Source organism: Cherax quadricarinatus, chromosome 32, assembly GCF_038502225.1.
Source record: "Cherax quadricarinatus isolate ZL_2023a chromosome 32, ASM3850222v1, whole genome shotgun sequence".
Taxonomy (NCBI): Eukaryota; Metazoa; Arthropoda; class Malacostraca; order Decapoda; family Parastacidae; genus Cherax; species Cherax quadricarinatus.
Genome location: NC_091323.1, coordinates 17,157,467 through 17,181,955, shown reverse-complemented (window position 1 = coordinate 17,181,955; position 24,489 = coordinate 17,157,467). Strand labels below are relative to the sequence as shown.

The window sequence follows — 24,489 nt, the reverse complement described above, 5'->3', positions numbered from 1 at the left end:
AAGAAGGGAATGTATGAAAGTATAGTGGTAGCAACACTTTTATATGGGTGTGAAGCTTGGGTTGTAAATGCTGCAGCGAGGAGGCAGTGGAGATATCCTGTCTAAGCGCAATGTGTGGTGTAAATAATATTCAGAAAATTCGGAGTGTGGAAATTAGGGGAAGGTGTGGAGATAATGAAAGTATTAGTCAGAGGGCTGAAGAGGTGTTTGAGGTGATTTGGTCATTAAGAGAGAATGGATCAAAGTAGAATGACATGGAGAGCGTATAAATCTATAGGGAAAGGAAGGCGGGGTAGGGGTCGTCCTTGAAAAGGTTGTAGGGAGGGGGTAAAGAAGGATTTCTGGGTGAGGGGCTTGGACTTCCAGCAAGCGTGCATGAGCGTATTAGATAGGAGTGAACGGAGACGAATGGTGTTTGGGACCTGACGAGCTGTTGGAGTGTGATTAGGATAATATTTAGTGAAGGGATTTAGGGAAACCGGTTATTTTTATATAGCCGGACTCGAGTTCTGGAAATGAGAAGTACAATGCCTGCTCTTTAAAGGAGGAATTTGGGATATTGGCAGTTTGGAGGGATGTGTAATAGGACCGTATATATATAATTGGGGCCCTGATATTATATTCTATATGGAGTTTATTATTTCAGGTCACTTTTTATATTTTTATATATGCTTCTAAGTTATTGTATCTGGGTGCCTCTGCAAAGACTGATTATGTATGAGTGAGGTGAAAGTGTTGAATGATGAAATTATTTTCGTTTTGGGGATTTTCTTTCTTTTTGGGTCACCCTGCCTGTGTGGGAGACGGCCGACTTATTGAAAAAAAAAAAAATGTGAGTGATCACATTTTTACTGTGATATGCAATTTACTGTAGAGACAAATTGCTCAGGCAGAGACGATTAGTGTTATATGGTGTTTTAAGCAGATACTCGTAGCACTTGAGCTCACCACAATAGCAATAGGAGGTAGCTTTGAAATTATTACAGTAGTACAGTATGTACTATGGTTAATTTTGTGTAGTTATGATTTAATATTGTATCTGCATTTGTATATTGTTTACATTTCCCTCAGTTGTGAATAGCGCCATGTACCATCTTTAAGTGTTTGTGTTCGTAAGTTTTGATAAATTTTATCATTTTAAAATACAGTGGACCCTCCCTTTTCGTTGAGCTCTGTTTTTGCTCATTTCCATTATCGCCGATTTTTTCCGTAAAATTATTGACTCCGTTGCTTTTCTCCATTCTCGTCGATGGTATGGTAAAAATATTGGCTTCGTTTACGTTGCTTTCCTTCGTTCTCGTCAGTGGTATGGTACATGTCCAAGTGCTGCATGCACAACCTCCTACACATGCATTCTGAGGAGGCATTGTTGCTTTGTTTATGGGTGAGTGAACATTATCCTGCAAGGCCATTGGAAACATTTCATATTTCATTGTTTTTTGCACTTGTTTATTCTGTGTGACTGCTAAATAAGCCTCCATGGGCCCAAAGAAAGCTGCTGGTGCCAGCCCATTGATCAAGAAGGTGAGAAACCTGATAAATTCAAGAAAAAACTCGTAGCAAAGTACCAAAGTGGAAGAGGAAGAGAAAAGTGAGAATATGACTTCTTCAGTGATCCAATGATTCTACGATATGTATGATACTAAAGCAGCAGGAGTCGATAAAGGCTATAGTGCGAGCCAGCGATAAAGTGTAGCATTAACAGTGTAGCAAAAGACTTAAGCAATTTTTATTTATTTATTAACACACTGGCCGATTCCCACCAAGGCAGGGTGGCCCGAAAAAGAAAAACTTTCACCATCATTCACTCCATCACTGTCTTGCCAGAAGGGTGCTTTACACTACAGCTTTTAAACTGCAACATTAACACCCCTCCTTCAGAGTGCAGGCACTGTACTTCCCGTCTCCAGGACTCAAGTCCGGCCTGCCGGTTTCCCTGAATCCCTTCATAAATGTTACTTTGCTTACACTCCAACAGCATGTCAAGTATTAAAAACCATTTGTCTCCATTCACTCCTATCAAACACGCTCACGCATGCCTGCTGGAAGTCCAAGCCCCTCGCACACAAAACCTCCTTTACCCCCTCCCTCCAACCTTTCCTAGGCCGACCCCTACCCCGCCTTCCTTCCACTACAGACTGATACACTCTTGAAGTCATTCTGTTTCGCTCCATTCTCTCTACATGTCCGAACCACCTCAACAACCCTTCCTCAGCCCTCTGGACAACAGTTTTGGTAATCCGGCACCTCCTCCTAACTTCCAAACTACGAATTCTCTGCATTATATTCACACCACACATTGCCCTCAGACATGACATCTCCATTGCCTCCAGCCTTCTCCTCGCTGCAACATTCATCACCCATGCTTCACAGAGTAGTAGTACAGTATGTACTATGGTTAATTTTGTGTAGTTATGATTTAATATTGTATCTGCATTTGTATATTGTTTACATTTCCCTCAGTTGTGAATAGCGCCATGTACCATCTTTAAGTGTTTGTGTTCGTAAGTTTTGATAAATTTTATCATTTTAAAATACAGTGGACCCTCCCTTTTCGTTGAGCTCTGTTTTTGCTCATTTCCATTATCGCCGATTTTTTCCGTAAAATTATTGACTCCGTTGCTTTTCTCCATTCTCGTCGATGGTATGGTAAAAATATTGGCTTCGTTTACGTTGCTTTCCTTCGTTCTCGTCAGTGGTATGGTACATGTCCAAGTGCTGCATGCACAACCTCCTACACATGCATTCTGAGGAGGCATTGTTGCTTTGTTTATGGGTGAGTGAACATTATCCTGCAAGGCCATTGGAAACATTTCATATTTCATTGTTTTTTGCACTTGTTTATTCTGTGTGACTGCTAAATAAGCCTCCATGGGCCCAAAGAAAGCTGCTGGTGCCAGCCCATTGATCAAGAAGGTGAGAAACCTGATAAATTCAAGAAAAAACTCGTAGCAAAGTACCAAAGTGGAAGAGGAAGAGAAAAGTGAGAATATGACTTCTTCAGTGATCCAATGATTCTACGATATGTATGATACTAAAGCAGCAGGAGTCGATAAAGGCTATAGTGCGAGTCAGCGATAAAGTGTAGCATTAACAGTGTAGCAAAAGACTTAAGCAATTTTTATTTATTTATTAACACACTGGCCGATTCCCACCAAGGCAGGGTGGCCCGAAAAAGAAAAACTTTCACCATCATTCACTCCATCACTGTCTTGCCAGAAGGGTGCTTTACACTACAGTTTTTAAACTGCAACATTAACACCCCTCCTTCAGAGTGCAGGCACTGTACTTCCCGTCTCCAGGACTCGAGTCCGGCCTGCCGGTTTCCCTGAATCCCTTCATAAATGTTACTTTGCTTACACTCCAACAGCATGTCAAGTATTAAAAACCATTTGTCTCCATTCACTCCTATCAAACACGCTCACGCATGCCTGCTGGAAGTCCAAGCCCCTCGCACACAAAACCTCCTTTACCCCCTCCCTCCAACCTTTCCTAGGCCGACCCCTACCCCGCCTTCCTTCCACTACAGACTGATACACTCTTGAAGTCATTCTGTTTCGCTCCATTCTCTCTACATGTCCGAACCACCTCAACAACCCTTCCTCAGCCCTCTGGACAACAGTTTTGGTAATCCGGCACCTCCTCCTAACTTCCAAACTACGAATTCTCTGCATTATATTCACACCACACATTGCCCTCAGACATGACATCTCCATTGCCTCCAGCCTTCTCCTCGCTGCAACATTCATCACCCATGCTTCACACCCATATAAGAGCATTGGTAAAACTACACTCTCATACATTCCCCTCTTTGCTTCCAAGGACAAAGTTCTTTGTCTCCACAGACTCCTAAGTGCACCGCTCACCGTTTTCCCCTCATCAATTCTATGATTCACCTCATCTTTCATAGACCCATCCGCTGACACGTCCGCTCCCAAATATCTGAATACATTCACCTCCTCCATACTCTCTCCCTCCAATCTGATATCCAATCTTTCATCACCTAATCTTTTTGTTATCCTCATAACCTTACTCTTTCCTGTATTCACTTTTAATTTTCTTCTTTTGCATACCCTACCAAATTCATCCACCAACCTCTGCAACTTCTCTTCAGAATCTCCCAAGAGCACAGTGTCATCAGCAAAGAGCAACTGTGACAACTCCCACTTATGTGTGATTCTTTATCTTTTAACTCCACGCCTCTTGCCAAGACCCTCGCATTTACTTCTCTTACAACCCCATCTATAAATACAGTGGACCCCCAGATAACGATATTATTTCAATCCAGAAATCTGTTTGGGTGCCATTATAGACCGAATTTGCTCCCATAAGAGATATTGTGAATTAGATTAGTCCGTTTCAGACCCCCAAAAATACACCTACAAAAGCACTTACAAAAATACACTTACATAATTGGTCGAGTTGGGAGCTGATCGTTATGCGGGGGTCCACTGTATATTAAACAACCACGGTGACATCACACATCCTTGTCTAAGGCCTACTTTTACTGGGAAATCATCTCCCTCTTTCCTACATACTCTAACTTGAGCCTCACTATCCTCGTAAAAACTCTTCACTGCTTTCAGTAACCTACCTCCTACACCATACACCTGCAACATCTGCCACATTGCCCCCCTATCCACCCTGTCATATGCCTTTTCCAAATCCATAAATGCCTCAAAAACCTCTTTAGCCTTGTCTAAATACTGTTCCCTTATATGTTTCATTGTAAACACCTGGTCCACACACCCCCTAGCTTTCCTAAAGCCTCCTTGTTCATCTGCTATCCTATTTTCCGTCTTACTCTTAATTCTTTCAATAATAACTCTACCATACACTTTACCAGGTATACTCAACAGACTTATCCCCCTATAATTTTTGCACTCTTTTGTCCCCTTTGCCTTTATACAAAGGAACTATGCATGCTCTCTGCCAATCCCTAGGTACCTTACCCTCTTCCATACATTTATTAAATAATTGCACCAACCACTCCAAAACTATATCCCCACCTGCTTTTAACATTTCTATCTTTATCCCATCAATCCCGGCTGCCTTACCCCCTTTCATTTTACCTACTGCCTCACGAACTTTCCCCACACTCACAACTGGCTCTTTCTCACTCCTACAAGATGTTATTCCTCCTTGCCCTATACACGAAATCACAGCTTCCCTATCTTCATCAACATTTAACAATTCCTCAAAATATTCCCTCCATCTTCCCAATACCTCTAACTCTCCATTTACTAACACTCTTCTCCTATTTTTAACTGACAAATCCATTTGTTCTCTAGGCTTCCTTAACTTGTTAATCTCACTCCAAAACTTTTTCTTATTTTCAACAAAATTTGTTGATAATATCTCACCCACTCTCATTTGCTCTCTTTTTACATTGCTTCACCACTCTCTTAACCTCTCTCTTTTTCTCCATATACTCTTCCCTCCTTGCATCACTTCTACTTTGTAAAAACTTCTCATATGCTAACTTTTTCTCCCTTACTACTCTCACGAAACTGACTCCTCCGATGTTATTGGAGGTATGTACGGCCGCTTACAAACATACACTGCCCTGCCTATCTTCTACCACCCTAAACCAATGCCAGCATCTCCAAGGTACAGTATTTATAAATTAAAGTGTAAACGTTTCTTATTTATAAATTACGTACATTATTTGTGTGAACAGTGTTTGAGGCTTCAATACACAAATAACCCGCACATAAAAGAGAGAAGCTTACAACGACGTTTCGGTCCGACTTGGACCATTGACAAAGTCACACTAACAGAGGTGGAGCAAGACGGCTATATATAGGCAGGAAGAGGTGGAGGTGGTAGTAGTAGTAGTAGTAGTAGTAGTAGTAGTAGTAGTAGTACAAGAATTGTATATAATACCGACAAGATGAAATTAAGACACATGCACAACACCCGGGCATCCCCATCGTAGACGTTTCGCCATCCAGCCAGCCACTGGATGGCGAAACGTCCACAACAAAGACAACCAGACGCCGCACATGTGTCTTAATTTCATCAGTAGTTGTAGTAGTAGTAGAAGAAGAAGAGGTAGTAGTGGTAGTGGTAGAAGTGGGAAATAAGGATGACGAGCCAGTCAAAAACAAAGGAAGGGAAGCACTGCAATAGAGCTAGATGCCCACAGAGGGAGAGCAAGCGCACAGAGGTGCGTGAAAGGGGAAGTGGTGAAATAAAATAAATGAAGAAGGAACAGAAACACAAGACAGGAGAGAGAAAGACAACCCAGAGGAGAAAAGGAAAGAGGAAAGGGGAAGAGGAAGAAGAAAAAGAAAGAAAAAATGAGGATTCAGGTTAAGTCACGGGTGTTCTGAAGTTTGGAGCATTTTACAATGTAGTGGGAGAGGAAGGCATCTACAGAGACGAAGCCAGGGCTAAGGTTCATACAAGGAAAGTTGTGTATTAGAGAGGATTCAACTAGACGGCGACTGTTCGAGTTGGAAGTAGGGAAGACAGTTTTAGCAGAAGACCAGTCAATAGGATGGCTATGATCTCTGACGTGACAGAAAAGAGCATTGTTAGTGTCGGCAAGCCTAACACTATTTTTGTGCTCCCTAAGTCTGTCAGAAAGAGATCGACCAGTTTCTCTGAAGTATTGAAGAGGACAGGAGGAGCAAGAAATAGAGTAGACACCAGGAACATCTGTAGAGGGAGGAGAGGTATGAACGAGATTAGTGCGAAGAGTGTTAGTCTGGCGGAAGGTAAGCTTGATGTCTAAGGAACGGAGAGAATTGTTGAGATTAGAAAGACCGGAAATGTAGGGAAGGCAGAGGATAGAAGAGTTCCCATGAGTAGAAAGTTTGGGAGAGAAGAAATTGCGTTTAGCACATGAGAGGGCAGAGTCTATGAAATGGGAAGGGTAGCCAAGACGGGAGAACGAATTATGAAGAGTGGAAATTTCTGCTGGAAGGAACTGAGGATCACAGATGCTGAGGGCACGGAGAAAGAGGGAGATAAGAACACTTTTCTTGACAGGGGAAGCATGATAGGAAAAGTAGTGAATGTACATGCCACTGTGCATAGGTTTACGGTAAACGGAAAAGGAAAAACTTGTATCTGAGCGGTGGACATGGACATCAAGGAAAGGAAGCAAGGAATTAGATTCCCATTCAGCTTTAAACTTAATGGAAGGGGCAAGATTATTAAGAGCTTCAAGAAAAGGTTGGAAGAGACTGGAGTCATGAGGCCACAGAGCAAAGATGTCATCCACATAGCGGAGCCAGAGTGAAGGTTGCACATCGAGGGTAGGAAGAAGAACAGTCTCGAAGTATTCCATGTAAAGATTAGCAAGGACAGGAGAGAGAGGAGAGCCCATAGCGACACCGAAGGTTTGAGAATAATATTTCCCTTGGAAGGAAAAGGAGTTAGAGTCCACACAGAGGCGGATCAGATCAAGAAAGACATCAGTGGGGATAGGGAGATGAAGAAACCCTTCATGGGCCTTCTCTCTAAGGAAATCAAGGACATCATCAAGAGGGACATTGGTGAAGAGGGACTCAACGTCAAGACTAAGCATCTTACAGGTTAGGAGAGAGCGAACCCGTTCAATGAAGTCTTGAGAGTGACGGAGGTGGGTAGGAGAAAAAGTACCAAGAAAGGGAGTGAGGGTTTTGGCCAGCCAAGAAGCAAGAGAATAAGAGACAGAACCTCTAGAGGATATGATAGGACGAAGATGAATATCAGGTTTATGAGTTTTGGGAAGGCCATAGAAATAGGGAAGAGAGGGACAGATGACACGAAACTGTTGAACAAGGTCAAAGTCAGGAGGACAGAGGTCGGAGAGAGTCCTTAGTTTTTTGTTGAAAGTTCTCTTGATGCGATCAAGAGGGTTGGAAACGAGAGGAGTGTAGGTGCGTGAGTCAGAGAGCAAGACATCAGCTTTACGGAGGTAATCCTCGCGATCAAGGATAACTACCGAATTACCTTTGTCAGAAGATAGTATGACAGTGTTAGTGTTGGATTTAAGAGAAGAAAGGGCAAGTTGGTAATGGCATGGAAGGTGGTGATTCTTGGAAAACAGACTAACAAGAGCAGGAAGGAGAGCACCACGAAAAGTGGACAAGACAGGAAGATTACGGAAGCGAGATGGACGAAAGGAATCAAAAGAGCTAATCAGGGAAATACCAGCTCTATACCTACTCTATTTCTTGCTCCTCCTGTCCTCTTCAATACTTTGGAGAAACTGGTCGATCTCTTTCTGATAGACTTAGGGAGCACAAAAATAGTGTTAGGCTTGCCGACACTAACAATGCTCTTTTCTGTCACGTCAGAGATCATAGCCATCCTATTGACTGGTCTTCTGCTAAAACTGTCTTCCCTACTTCCAACTTGAACAGTCGACGTCTAGTTGAATCCTCTGTAATACACAACTTTCCTTGTAGGAACCTTAGCCCTGGCTTCGTCTCTGTAGATGCCTTCCTCTCCCACTACATTGTAAAATGCTCCGAACTTCAGGACACCCGTGACTTAACCTGAATCCTCATTTTTTCTTTCTTTTTCTTCTTCCTCTTTCCTTTTCTCCTCTGGGTTGTCTTTCTCTCTCCTGTCTTGTGTTTCTGTTCCTTCTTCATTTATTTTATTTCACTACTTCCCCTTTCACGCACCTCTGTGCGCTTGCTCTCCCTCTGTGGGCATCTAGCTCTCTTGCAGTGCTCCCCTTCCTTTGTTTTTGACTGGCTCGTCATCCTTATTTCCCACTTCTACCACTACCACTACTACCTCTTCTTCTTCTACTACTACTACAACTACTGATGAAATTAAGACACATGTGCAGCGTCTGGTTGTCTTTGTTGTGGACGTTTCGCCATCCAGTGGCGGCTGCTGCTGCTGCTGCTGCTGCTGCTGCTGCTGCTGCTGCTGCTGCTGCTGCTGCTGCTGCTGCTGCTGCTGCTGCTGCTGCTGCTGCTGCTGCTGCTGCTGCTGCTGCTGCTGCTGCTGCTGCTGCTGCTGCTGCTGCTGCTGCTGCTGCTGCTGCTGCTGCTGCTGCTGCTGCTGCTGCTGCTGCTGCTGCTGCTGCTGCTGCTGCTGCTGCTGCTGCTGCTGCTGCTGCTGCTGCTGCTGCTGCTGCTGCTGCTGCTGCTGCTGCTGCTGCTGCTGCTGCTGCTGCTGCTGCTGCTGCTGCTGCTGCTGCTGCTGCTGCTGCTGCTGCTGCTGCTGCTGCTGCTGCTGCTGCTGCTGCTGCTGCTGCTGCTGCTGCTGCTGCTGCTGCTGCTGCTGCTGCTGCTGCTGCTGCTGCTGCTGCTGCTGCTGCTGCTGCTGCTGCTGCTGCTGCTGCTGCTGCTGCTGCTGCTGCTGCTGCTGCTGCTGCTGCTGCTGCTGCTGCTGCTGCTGCTGCTGCTGCTGCTGCTGCTGCTGCTGCTGCTGCTGCTGCTGCTGCTGCTGCTGCTGCTGCTGCTGCTGCTGCTGCTGCTGCTGCTGCTGCTGCTGCTGCTGCTGCTGCTGCTGCTGCTGCTGCTGCTGCTGCTGCTGCTGCTGCTGCTTCTTCTTCTTCTTCTTCTTCTTCTTCTTCTTCTGCTGCTTCTTCTGCTTCTTCTGCTTCTTCTTCTTCTTCTGCTTCTTCTTCTTCTTCTGCTTCTTCTTCTTCTGCTTCTTCTTCTTCTGCTTCTTCTTCTTCTGCTTCTTCTTCTTCTTCTGCTTCTTCTGCTTCTTCTGCTTCTTCTGCTTCTTCTTCTGCTAGTGTGACTTTGTCAATGGTCCAAGTCGGACCGAAACGTCGTCGTAAGCTTCTCTCTTTTATGTGCGGGTTATTTGTGTATCGTTCCAGTCACAGTATTGTGCCTTTTTGTTATTTATTTGAGGCTTCTGCTGCTGCCTACACTAGCACTAATGTGTATGGCTTCTCTCAGTGGCCCTTATAAACCCAGCAACATCATCACCACCACTTACTCCTCACATACGTAATGACATATTTTATTCATTCATTCTAGAGTATATAATATATTTTGTATGTTATTGATATTATGTCATATTAGATGAAATGTGATAAATAAGCTGTGGAATATAGTTCTTCTCTATAAAATGTATTTTTTGTTAATACTTTGGATGTCTGAAGCAGATTAATTGGATTTATATTATTTCTTATGGGGAAAATGGTTTCAGTTTTAGTCGATTTCACATTTCACTGGACTCTCTGGACTCCCTGGCCTTATATCACTCTCTTATTTACCCCTATCTCACCTATGGAATTTGTGCATGGGGCTCAACAACAAGTAACCATCTCAGACCACTAATTACCCAACAAAAGGCTGCAGTCAGAATGATAACAAATTCCCACTACAGGCAGCACACTCCACCAATATTCAAAACACTAAACCTACTCACCATACAAAACATCCATACTTATTACTGCACCTATTACATACATAGAACACTTAACTCTGATATTAACCCTCCCCTCAAACATCTCCTTGCCAACCTCAACAGAACACATGACCATAACACAAGGCACAGATCACTCTTTGATGTTCCTCGTGTCCATCTCACGCTATGCAAAAACTCAATGCACATAAAAGGCCCTAAAATTTGGAATTCATTACCTGTAAATATAAAAGAAACACTACCTGTTTATAAATTCAAGTCTCTTCTCAAAGATCACTTACTCACACAAAACCAAATAAATACTGAATAACTGAACCTTATAAATTGTATATCTTAAATGCTTCTCACAATTATATCACATAAATGTTAAACCTAAGACCCAATCTAACTTTATTTTTTTAAATACACTACGTAACAGAATACTTCATTCTACTGAATGTACAGCAATGCATGCAACCATATGACCTGTCTTTGTAATACTCATTTGTGCTTTATTGTTATCTGTTTACAATAATGTTTTATCACTGATTACATCATTGCTTAGTTAATCTTAAGTTAATTTTAAGTCTGCCCATAATGCTATGCATACAAGTGGCTTTACCATGCTGCTCTTACCTGTATTTTTTTGTACCTCTGTATGTATGTTCAAATTATTAAATAAATAAATAAATAAATAAATTAAAGACGAAAAGGAGGGTCCACTGTAGGTGTGTATATTTTTTGGTAGTAAACGATAAGATAGACTAGCATCTACATATACAGTGGAACCTTGACTTACAAGTTTAATCCGTTCCGTGACCTAGCTTGTAACTCAATTTACTCATATATCAAATAAATTTTCCTCGATTAAACTAATTGAAAAGCCATTAATCCATTCCTGCACTCTGGAGACAAGACAGAATACTTGAATATGACACTAATATCAACTGTATGGCTTAAATATCTATCACAATTCATCTAATATGACATAATAAACAATATAATCATTACAGAAACATATACAATCTAGAATGAATAAAATAGGCCATAATACGGTGGCAGAGGCAGCGGCAGAAGTGTCTGCCACTTCCTGTCTAACTTTGACTATTGTATCTTTCCATGCTCATATTGTAAGAGAAAATGGAATATTTGTGAGGCTAATTGCAGAAATATTGTATATAAAAACATTATAATTCATAATACACTACAGAATGTAAAGAAATGTTAAACTGTTCATATAAAGTGTATATGTACTTAAACACTTGGAGCAGTGAGGATGGGGGAGGTTGAGGCTGCGGCATATGATGTTAGTGGCCCTGTAAACCTCCAACAACAACATTGCTTTGTTTGATCGCTGAATGTAACTGATACAGTTTTTGTTTAATCACTGAACATAACTAATACAGCTTTAGTATCTACATATCGTAGATGTACTAAGCTGGTATTGCCTGGCTAAGTCCATGGAAATCATCATCTTTTTCTTCTCAGCACTGTTCTTTGCACTTATTTTTTTAGGACCCATGGTTAGAAAAAAGAAATTTGTCCAAATGACTGTAATAAAAATGCAAGCAAGCATGAGAGAACTGCTCTTAGAGCGATGTGAACATGTGTACTGCTTACCAGATGTTTTGGCATCAGCTGTGCCAACTAGCGGCAGCATTCTGAATTATTACACAAATAACTTGCACATAGAAGAGAGGAGCTTATGACGACGTTTCAGTCCGACTTGGACTATTTACAAAGTCACACATTTACAAAATGACTTTGTAAATGGTCCAAGTTGGACCTAAATGTCGTCATAAGCTCCTCTCTTCTATGTGCGGGTTATTTTGTGTATCGTTCCAGTCACGGTATTGTGCCTTTTTTTGTTATTCTGAATTATTATTACGTATGTATTATGTATTATTGTTATTATTAATTTTGGGAACTGAGGGGCTCTTGATCTAGGGAATTGGATTTGTGCTCTAGTTACCCAAATTAATAATAATAATTAATAATAATAATTATTATTATTATAATAATGAACTCCACAAACTCAGTGCACTGTTTACCTCACTGTGGGAGCAGTTTTCTCATGCTTTGCTTACATTTTTGATTTTCATTTGGCCAAATTTCATTTTTCTAAGCATGGGTCCTAAGAAAGTAAGTGTAAAGGACAATGCTGAGAAGAAAAAGAGTATGATTTCCATGGAATTAAAGCATGAAATCATAGATAAACAAGCGAGGTGTCCAGGCTTTGCGTTGCTGGGGAAGCGGGGGGAGCTGGCTTGTAAGTCAAATTTTGGTTTGTAACTTGTACATTGGGACACTCGTAAGTCAAGGTTCCACTGTATTTTATGCACTTTTTACATGCTTAACTTTCTCTCTCTCTCTCTCTCTCCTTTTTTTTTTTTTTTTTTTTTTTTTTTTTTTTTCATGTTTCTAGGTTACGTGGTTCGTCTGTGAGTTTTTCAAATTGTTGCAAATCTTTAAAAAAAAAAATTCCAGTACGTAATATTTATTGAAAATATCCGTGTATAAGTGGACCCCACACAGTTCAAACCCGGGTTGTTGAAGGGTCAACTGTAGTTTGACAGTTAATGTTCTTCCCTGTTCCACCAGCATTATTTTCACTACATTTGGAAATCATAATAAATATTCAGAGATGAGATGGGATGATGATGGAAAAATTGAGCAATGTACACTTACCTTAATTCGTCTGGTACGTGTCCTGTTACATCGATGCCAACAACATGGGAGGTTGTTTACATCCCATCACCCTCCCTCACACCCTCTCCTACAGTGCTAAGACATTGGACTTGCCTGATACATAGTGAGAGGTCTGCCTACCACGGTGCTCCTTAACAGAAACGTTCGCCATCATTGGAAATGAATTCCACTCCTACATGCCTTAATGGAAATGGGTGTGCTGGAAATGAAAACTTAAATTTAAAGTGCATAATATATATGAAAAGATGAGGTGAACCATAGAATTGATGAAGGTAAAAAAATGGGTGGTGCATGGAGGCATCTGTGGAGATGGAATGTTATCCATTGAGGCAAAAATGGTAATATTGTATATGAGAGTATAGTGGTACCAGCACTCATGGGTGTGAAGCATAGGTTGTGAATGCATACATTCCAGGCACTAAAACATTTCCTGTGTTCATTAGTCAGGTCCCTAGGTCTCTCCTATATTATACTTCCCTTCTGTTTTTAATTCATTGATTGGTAATGGTTTATGCCATGTTAATAATTGAATCAGACCTAGTAAAAATGCATGAAGCAAATTTTGAGGGAACTTTCAAGCTTTTTCTGGTCCTGGAACCAACCAGAATCATCTCTATTTCAGTTGTATATCTTCTATCAGATGATACCAAGAAACAACCAATAAAACCACAAAAGCCATCCTAGAAAACACCTCGAAGTCGCTATTTTAAACCAAATGCAATGTCAGAGTTTTGCTTTTCCCATCATGCATTGCATGTGGTAAGATTTTTTTTTATACTATATGCACTGACTGCACACTCATTCTCTCATGTCTGGGCCAAGATTTACTGCTTGCAGCTGATCTGAATGAGCTGAGCTCCATGCAAGGGACTCTGGTGTCAGTAACTTAGATCTACATGATGAGCAGTGAATGAGTTAAAATTATAATATAAAAAATTGAGCAACTTTTTTAATAACATTTTTATGACTATTTGCAGAGTTGTGAAAATACTATTGTTTGCTGGAAGCCTGGGCTTCTTAATCAGACAGAACTGAAGCACAACGATACTAATGTCACAATTATTCACAAGTTTGATTATAAGGAATGTGAAATCTGGTTCATGAGATTTTCCTTGGACTACTGGCAAAAGGTAAATTTTATTTTTTCCTCAGTGCAACATATCTTGAGTACCAGCACCTCCTTATTTTACCTTTCCTTTTTAATTCTCTTGACATTTTCAGTAAGTGGCATTTAATGCTGACTGTCTCAGTACATGAATATAGGTGCAACACCGATTTTCTGGCTACGGATCATCTGGCACCTCTTTTTAGTCTGGGTAATTACGAGACTATTTTTTTTTTTCCCAAAAAATGGTGTACTGAGCAATCACAGATAATGTATGTGCTGTGTGTGGTCACTTACATTATTTACACTCCAGTTGTTGGTGGTGACCTCTTGATTTTATGTAATTCTTAGCATATTTTGCTCATAACCTTTGTGATTAGCAGTACAGTTCCAGTAAAATTCTAAAATTTACCACTTTGATAGTGATAGTACTGCAACATGCTTTCTAAGTATAGTAATAATCAACCTGTTTCATTGATACTAATGTTTAAGTTTCCAGCAGACCATGGTGGGTCAGAGGTGTATTGTTTAATTATTATTATATGACCTCTGTTAGTCCTTGCCAAGCCTAGGAACCAGGGCTGCTGGAAAATCGGTGTTGTCTCTGTACATTGATCATTTACACATAAATATATTCACATTTTTAGGTGTAATGTACGTGCTAATTTGGTCTTATCTAATTTATCCTTTTCAGACTCCCATCCCATCATAGTACTTTCTTTTTTTCACAGTGCTGTATCTAATCCCTTGTGTTTTCTATTCTATAACAGAAATGTTATTGGTAGTAGGTTGGTAGACAGCAACCACCCAGGGAAGTACTACCGTCCTGCCAGATGACTGTGAAACAGAAACCTGTAACTGTTTTGCATGATGGTAGGATTGCTGGTGTCTTTTTCTGTCTCATAAACACGCTAGATAACAGGGATATCTTGCTGCTACAACTTACACTTTGGTCACACTTCACAGACATGCACATGCATATATATATACATACATCTAGGTTTTTCTCCTTTTTCTACATAGCTCTTGTTCTTCTTTATTTCTTCTATTGTCCATGGGGAAGTGGAAAAGAATCTTTCCTCTGTAAGCCATGCGTGTCGTATGAGGCGACTAAAATGCCGGGAGCAATGGGCTAGTAACCCCTTCTCCTGTAGACATTTACTAAAAAAGAGAAGAAAAAAAACTTTATAAAACTGGGATGCTTGAATGTGCGTGGATGTAGTGCAGATGACAAGAAACAGATGATTGCTGATGTTATGAATGAAAAGAAGTTGGATGTCCTGGCTCTAAGCGAAACAAAGCTGAAGGGGTTAGGGGAGTTTCGGTGGGGGGAAATAAATGGGATTAAATCTGGAGTATCTGAGAGAGTTAGAGCAAAGGAAGGGGTAGCAGTAATGTTGAAGGATCAGTTATGGAAGGAGAAAAGAGAATATGAATGTGTAAATTCAAGAATTATGTGGATTAAAGTAAAGGTTGGACGCGAAAAGTGGGTCATAATAAGCGTGTATGCACCTGGAGAAAAGAGGAATGTAGAGGAGAGAGAGAGAGATTGTGGGAGATGTTAAGTGAACGTATAGGAGCCTTTGAACCAAGTGAGAGAGTAATTGTGGTAGGGGACCTGAATGCTAAAGTAGGAGAAACTTTTAGAGAGGGTGTGGTAGGTAAGTTTGGGGTGCCAGGTGTAAATGATAATGGGAGCCCTTTGATTGAACTTTGTATAGAAAGGGGTTTAGTTATAGGTAATACATATTTTAAGAAAAAGAGGATAAATAAGTATACAAGATGTGATGTAGGGCGAAATGACAGTAGTTTGATGGATTATGTATTGGTAGATAAAAGACTGTTGAGTAGACTTCAGGATGTACATGTTTATAGAGGGGCCACAGATATATCAGATCACTTTCTAGTTGTAGCTACACTAAGAGTAAAAGGTAGATGGGATACAAGGAGAATAGAAGCATCAGGGAAGAGAGAGGTGAAGGTTTATAAACTAAAAGAGAAGGCAGTTAGGGAAAGATATAAACAGCTATTGGAGGATAGATGGGCTAATGAGAGCATAGGCAATGGGGTAGGTTTAAAAATGTAGTGTTAGAGTGTTCAGCAGAAGTTTGTGGTTACAGGAAAGTGGGTGCGGGAGGGAAGAGGAGCGATTGGTGGAATGATGATGTAAAGAGAGTAGTAAGGGACAAAAAGTTAGCATATGAGAAGTTTTTACAAAGTAGAAGTGATGCAAGGAGGGAAGAGTATATGGAGAAAAAGAGAGAGGTTAAGAGAGTGGTGAAGCAATGTAAAAAGAGAGCAAATGAGAGAGTGGGTGAGATGTTATCAACAAATTTTGTTGAAAATAAGAAAAAGTTTTGGAGTGAGATTAACAAGTTAAGGAAGCCTAGAGAACAAATGGATTTGTCAGTTAAAAATAGGAGAGGAGAGTTATTAAATGGAGAGTTAGAGGTATTGGGAAGATGGAGGGAATATTTTGAGGAATTGTTAAATGTTGATGAAGATAGGGAAGCTGTGATTTCGTGTATAGGGCAAGGAGGAATAACATCTTGTAGGAGTGAGGAAGAGCCAGTTGTGAGTGTGGGGGAAGTTCGTGAGGCAGTAGGTAAAATGAAAGGGGGTAAGGCAGCCGGGATTGATGGGATAAAGATAGAAATGTTAAAAGCAGGTGGGGCTATAGTTTTGGAGTGGTTGGTGCAATTATTTAATAAATGTATGGAAGAGGGTAAGGTACCTAGGGATTGGCAGAGAGCATGCATAGTTCCTTTGTATAAAGGCAAAGGGGACAAAAGAGAGTGCAAAAATTATAGGGGGATAAGTCTGTTGAGTATACCTGGTAAAGTGTATGGTAGAGTTATTATTGAAAGAATTAAAAGTAAGACTGAGAATAGGATAGCAGATGAACAAGGAGGCTTTAGGAAAGGTAGGGGGTGTGTGGACCAGGTGTTTACAGTGAAACATATAAGTGAACAGTATTTAGATAAGGCTAAAGAGGTCTTTGTGGCATTTATGGATTTGGAAAATGCGTATGACAGGGTGGATAGGGGGGCAATGTGGCAGATGTTGCAGGTGTATGGTGTAGGAGGTAGGTTACTGAAAGCAGTGAAGAGTTTTTACGAGGATAGTGAGGCTCAAGTTAGAGTACATAGGAAAGAGGGAAATTGTTTCCCAGTAAAAGTAGGCCTTAGACAGGGATGTGTGATGTCACCGTGGTTGTTTAATATATTTGTGGATGGGGTTGTAAGAGAAGTAAATGCGAGGGTCTTGACAAGAGGCGTGGAGTTAAAAGATAAGGAATCACACATAAAGTGGGAGTTGTCACAGTTGCTCTTTGCTGATGACACTGTGCTCTTGGGAGATTCTGAAGAGAAGTTGCAGAGATTGGTGGATGAATTTGGTAGGGTGTGCAAAAGAAGAAAATTAAAAGTGAATACAGGAAAGAGTAAGGTTATGAGGATAACAAAAATATTAGGTGATGAAAGATTGGATATCAGATTGGAGGGAGAGAGTATGGAGGAGGTGAATGTATTCAGATATTTGGGAGTGGACGTGTCAGCGGATGGGTCTATGAAGGATGAGGTGAATCATAGAATTGATGAGGGGAAAAGGGTGAGTGGTGCACTTAGGAGTCTGTGGAGACAAGGAACTTTGTCCTTGGAGGCAAAGAGGGGAATGTATGAGAGTATTGTTTTACCAACACTCTTATATGGGTGTGAAGCATGGGTGATGAATGTTGCAGCGAGGAGAAGGCTGGAGGCAGTGGAGATGTCATGTCTGAGGGCAATGTGTGGTGTGAATATAATGCAGAGAATTCGTAGTTTGGAAGTTAGGAGGAGGTGCGGGATTACCAAAACTGTTGTCCAGAGGGCTGAGGAAGGGTTGTTGAGGTGGTTCGAACATGTAGAGAGAATGGAGCGAAACAGAATGACTTCAAGAGTGTATCAGTCTGTAGTGGAAGGAAGGCGGGGTAGGGGTCGGCCTAGGAAAGGTTGGAGGGAGGGGGTAAAGGAGGTTTTGTGTGCGAGGGGCTTGGACTTCCAGCAGGCGTGCGTGAGCGTGTTTGATAGGAGTGATTGGAGACGAATGGTTTTTAATACTTGACGTGCTGTTGGAGTGTGAGCAAAGTAACATTTATGAAGGGGTTCAGGGAAACCGGCAGGCCGGACTTGAGTCCTGGAGATGGGAAGTACAGTGCCTGCACTCTGAAGGAGGGGTGTTAATGTTGCAGTTTAAAAACTGTAGTGTAAAGCACCCTTCTGGCAAGACAGTGATGGAGTGAATGATGGTGAAAGTTTTTCTTTTTCGGGCCACCCTGCCTTGGTGGGAATCGGCCAGTGTGATAATAAAAAACAAAAAAATAAACAGAAATGTTATTTTTATTTATGTTTTAATCCCTTCCTAAGTGTATGTATAATTTAATTTAGATATAAACTGAAAATAAGTCTATATTTTATTAATTGGTTACATATTGATATGTTGCAGGTTTTGGCAGTTGGTAACCAACAAGGTCGCACATACGTTTGGGATCTGGACATTTCTGATCCAGCCCAAGCACGCTGTTCAACTCTTACTCATCCAAAATGTGTTGCGCCTATTAGACAAACTGCCTTTTCACGAAAGGGAAACATTTTGATCACAGTCTGTGATGATGCTACAATCTGGCGTTGGGATAGAGTGGCACAGCAATAAAAGGTATAGATACACATGTATACAATGTACATACACATGCATATTTATTAGATCATTGGGTTATTCGACTATTTTAACTTCATCCAGCGGTCTTGTCGACATTTTGAAATGTTACATATTCTGGCGATTACAGAAAAATTGCTACCTCAGCCCAGTAGTCAGCCACATGTGGTTTAACAAAGAGGCTAGTGTTCAAAGACATTGGAGAGTATCCTAGGCCAATGAAAATAAATATTTTTACATTAGTCATTGCCCTGAATAGAGCACTATTTTTTTTTTTCAAAATTATACATCATTTAATTTGTATATTTATTTTTAACACACTGGCTATTTCCCACCAAGGTAAGGTGATCCATTCATTAAATAACTGGTTTCATAGGAGGTGCACAGACATTACACTTCAGATGACTCCAAATGTCAGCATCCCTACCCTCTTCTTTAGAGTGCTGGCAATGTACTTCCATGTCCAGGACTCAGTCTACCTTGTTTCCCTTTAATCACTTCATAAACATTACAGTGGACCCCCACCTTACAATATTAATCCATTCCTGAGAGCTCAGTGTAAGCCGAAATTATCGTAAGGTGAATTAATTTTCCCCGTAAGAAATAATGGAAATCGAATTAATCCGTGCAAGACACCCCAAAGTATAAAAAAAAAAAAAAATTTTACCGCATGAAATATTAATTTTAATATACACAAACTGAAGAAGACATGCACAATTACTACTCTACTAAGAATAGAATACATGACACTTACCTTTATTGAAGATCTGATGATGATTGATGGGATGGGAGGAGGGAAGAGTATGGAAGTTATTGTTTAGAAGGGGAATCCCCTTCCATTAGGATTTGAGGTAGCAAGTCCTTTTCCGGGCTTACTTCCCTTCTTCTTTTAATGCCATTAGGACCAGCTTGAGGGTCACTGGACCTCTGTCGCACAACAAATCTGTCCATAGAGCTCTGTACCTCCCGTTCCTTTAAGATTTGCCTAAAATGGGCCACAACATTGTCATTGTAATAGTCACCAGCACAGCTTGCAATAGTTGTGTTAGGGTGCTTTTCATTCATAAAGGTTTGCAGCTCAACCCACTTTGCACACATTTCCTTAACCCCTTGACTGTTGCAACCCCCAATCCTGAGGTGTCTCCTGGTGTCGCAAAATTTCAAAATAAAAAAAAAAAAATTTTCTTATGAAATGATAGAGAATCTTTTCCCGATTGTAATGACACCAAAAAAAAAACAAAATTTGATGGAAAACTGATGGAATTACGCTCTCGCAAAGTTAGCGACCTCGGCGATATTTACAAATCGGCGATTTCGCCCACTTTGGGCTAATTCCATTGTTCCAGTCGACCAAACTCATAGCTATTTCTTTAGAACTCAGTTTTTTCTATCGATTGAGTACAAGAAACTGCCCATTTACCAATTTCAACTACCCAATAACATGGTCAGAAATTTGCAATGTGACCAATTTCACGAAAATTAAAAAATATGACAATTTCAAAATAGGGTCCAGAATGAACAATGCAGACATTCCTGGCTCTAAAATAACATTTTCTCTGTTCATCAGTCACGTCTCCAGGCCCCTCTGATATTACTCTTGCTTTCTATTTTGAATTTTTATTCAAACAAGAAAATTGGAAATTTACTGTTATGCAGACTACTGCAATACTGTAATAATTGTATAAATAACATCAACCCATTCATGACTGCATATTAGAATGGCTAGTTGGACATTTATTGGACAATGACATCATTTGTTTACTTTTGAACATCTGTAAAAATCAAACATTTCCCCTACTTTGAGTTCCATTTCCAGGTTCTTTTTATAGTAAAATCAATCAAAATCACCTCTATTTCTATAATATGTTTTCCATTCTGTCAAACGAGACCAAGAAAACGAGAATACAACCATAAATGCTATATGAAAATAGACCACAAAGTTGGCATTTTAATTAAAAAAAAACAGTTTTTTTTTTTTCTCATGCACTGCCTGCTCCAGGATTTTTTTTTTATGGTGCACACTGACCACACAGACCCATTCTCTCACATGTGGGCCTACCAGCTTTCTCCTGCTTGATTTGAAGCTGCTAGAATTTGAGTATATGTACGTCAAACACGGTACCTCGTAAGACGTATATATACGACCGAAAAAGTCAAAGGGTTAATCTTTGAAGTAGGCACCATGGATTCCACAACTGGCATAGGCTTCAGTTTTAGCCTCAAACCCTTCAAAATCTTTCTTAATTTCCATGCTAATTCTCACCCTTTTTACCACAGGGTTGGCACTAGAAGCTTTCTTGGGGCCCATGGTGACTTATTTTGCAGTTACAAGCACAAAAAACACTGGGATAAGGTGAAATGTACCGAATGTGTGCGTGGATATGACCGCACTGGCTGGCTTGTAAACACTGGCGCTGAGGCCACACGTGGGATGCGTCCTGGACGAATCGCGCGAGGCGAGGCAAAATTTTTGCGTTCAAATGTATCGTATGGCGAATTTAACGTAACGCGATGCCATCGTAAGGCGGGGGTCCACTGTACTTTGCTTACATTCTAACAGTACATCAAGTCATAAAAACAACTTTTCTCCACATAATCCAGTCTTAACATTGTCACACGAGACTCTTAGATTCTTAAGCTCCCAGGACTCAAAACTCTTTATCCCCTCCCCCCTCCACTCATTCTTGAGACATTGCCTGCCTACACCTTCTTCCTTCCATCCCAGATTCATACACCCTCTGATTCATCCTATTCTGCTCTTTACCCTTTAAATATCTTCCTCACTTCACCAGTCTTTCTTCAGTCTTTCGAATTACCGCATTTGTCTTTTTTTTTTTCTTCACGGTGTCTGCATTGTATACCATTTGTCTCCACTCTCTGGAAAGGCATAGAGTTAGGGGTAGATATGATTGAAGACTATATATGGAAGACAGGAATAAGTGAAAGGGATATACATAATGTGCTGAAAATATCTAAGACAGGACTCAGCAGTTGGCTTCAGTTAAAAATATGTAGATTTAGAAAGGATGCAAGAAAGCATTGGTTTGGTAATGGAGTTGCAAATGAGTGGAAGAAACTACCGAGTAGCATCATTGGGTAGCTTTAACCCTTAAACTGTCCAAACATAATTTACTTTTTTTTTTACATTTGAAAGCATGTAAAATAAAACGTAGATCTATGTTCGGAGCACTACACACGTGAACGTAGATCTGCATTTGGACAGTTTAAGGGTTAAAAACAGATTAGACAAGTATATAAGTGTATGTGAGTTGAACCTGCCTAACATGGGTCAATATGCCTGTTGCAGCACTCTTCCTTATGTTCTAACCTCAGTCAATCTTCTAAATTTTACTTTCTGAATTCTCTACATAATATTCCCACTAATCATTGTTCTCAAACATAACATCTCCACTGCCTTAAGCCTCCATGCAGCAAAGTTTAAAATCCATTCCTTACACCCATGTAAGTGTTGGTGCTACTTGTTAACTTACTTTAAGACTATAAATATTTTAAGGTAAGTAATAAATGTACTGTATGTGCATTTTACTTTTTTATTGTTTTTTTATGCCTGGTTCTATTGCTAACTTAATATATGACACTATAAACATGTTATCAGACATTTATATGCATTTAAAAGTGAAAAAAGGGTGATTTGCTTTATGGCGGTAGCCTGGAACCTGACCTGCTGTATAAGTAGGGTCCTCCTGTACTTGTATTTTCCTACATAGATGACTTAAAACTAATTTCAGAATTTGCATTCACATAAATGTAATATTAGAAACATAACTTATCTATGGAGGCAAAAGGGTAATGTACCAGATTATACTAGTACCATCTCTTATATATATGGGTGTAAGGTATGGGTTTTAAACATTGCTGTTAGGAAGAGGCTAGAGGTAGTGATGTCAAATTTCAGGGCAATGTGTGGTGTGAATATTATGCAAATAATTTGGAGTATAAAAGTTAGAAGATGGTGTGGGTTTACCAAAGGTATAATTCATAGGGCTGAGAAGGGGTTCTTGAGATGGTTTGGGCATCTAGAGATGGTATAGCATGATTGAAGTAATAGGGTGTAAGGAAGGATAGAAGTCATCCTAGGAAAGGTTTAAGGAAATGGTTTAAGGTTTTGAGTTCTAGGGGTTTGAGCATCCAGTAGGCTTATGTGATCATGTTAGAACAGTGTGTGGACAAGCAGTTTTTCATGGTTTGATGTGCTATTGGAGTGTGAACAAGATAACGTTTATGTAAGGGTGAAGGGAAGCTGGTTAGCCAGACTTAAGTCATAGAGGTGAGAAACACAGCATCTGCACTCTGAGAGGTGGGAATGTTGCAATTTGGAGGATTGTTTGAATTGTGATATCAGTGCACTTCTGGCAAGGCAGCTATTAAATGAATGATGGCGACTTTACTTTTTTTTTCTGATCACCCTAGTTTGGTGGATGACCAACACTGTTAATAAATGTAAGAAGTATTTGCCTTGCAATACCATTTAAAATAAAAATTACTGCAATGTGCTGCCAGCCTTCCCTCTAGTGAATTTAGAACCTTCATTGTGCATAAGTCTAATTTGTGTATAATAAACTAGAAGTAAAACCTATAAGTAAATATATATTTTACACCTCGCAGTAATGTGCCATCCAACATTGTTGAAATTAACCAGATAACCTCGCCCACTAAAGTTATAAACATTTTCTGATCTAAATTTTGTTACACAAGACTTATTTTAAGGTGGAATGCAGGCAGCCTTGTGGAGTGGTTTGTTGTAATTTTTTTATGTATATTTATGAGCCACCCTAATATTTAAACATACGTACATTCTTATACATACATACATATATTCTTATGGATGCATACAATCTTATACATGAATACATTCTTATACATATAGTATAAACTTCTTACCATACTATTTTGGTATGATAAATTATTTGTATATACATCGTTTTTCTCTGATGTATATGCGTACTTTAATGCGTATGAAGCAACTGATGTACAAATTATTTTAATTTAGTTGTTACCTTGTACAGTATGTGGAAGTTATTAACATAATTAATTGAAACCTGTTGTAATTTTGTTACATTTGTACTGATAGAAAATTCGTTAATAAAGTAGTTTTTGTAATATTGTATTTAATATTTTTATCCCTTCTATCATAAGGAGTATGTAAGTTTAGAAATGGTGGCTACAACTTTACACCTTAAGAAGACTATCATGTAAGCTGATGTACCTCTGACTTGCCTTTGAAGCAGTAATAGTATACAGTAATAGTATACAGTGAAATAGTATACAGTAGGGCCCCGCTTTACGGCGTTTTGCCTTACGGCGTTCTGCTAATACGGCAATGTCAAATTATGACCAAAATTTGCTGTACGGCAAGCGGTCTTTGAAATACGGCGCGCCCCACCCGGTTTGTTGACATCCTCCGTGACCACATCGATTATGTCTGGAAACTTTCCAGGATTTCAAGTGTTTTATAGTTATTGCGTATTTTATATACACTCTAATAATTATACTTATGTGTACCTGTACCTAAATATACTTACACACTGTGCTGGTGTGCAGGTACACATTAAAATCACTAATTCTCTCTCTACTCATGACGCCAATAGTACATAATAATCGTCACTCTTGAGCACATTAAATGTCTTAATTTACATTAATATAAA

At 40.1% G+C, this 24,489-nt stretch overlaps 1 protein-coding gene across 4 annotated transcripts in view; it reads left to right on the top strand.

Moving 5' to 3' along the window:
* Nucleotides 1–24,489, top strand: part of LOC128690300 (polycomb protein EED) — a 107,054-nt gene that overhangs the window by 65,808 nt on the left and 16,757 nt on the right. For 2 of the 4 annotated variants that reach the window (XM_053778919.2, XM_053778920.2), the window contains exons 7-8: nucleotides 14,004–14,156; nucleotides 18,614–18,823. In XM_053778919.2, coding sequence (XP_053634894.1) covers nucleotides 14,004–14,156; nucleotides 18,614–18,820 — 360 coding nt within the window. In that variant the 3' untranslated portion in view covers nucleotides 18,821–18,823. Of the gene's footprint in view, nucleotides 1–14,003; nucleotides 14,157–18,613; nucleotides 23,945–24,489 lie in introns of those variants that run through there. The other 2 variants (XM_053778921.2, XM_053778918.2) reach the window with 1 other exon arrangement.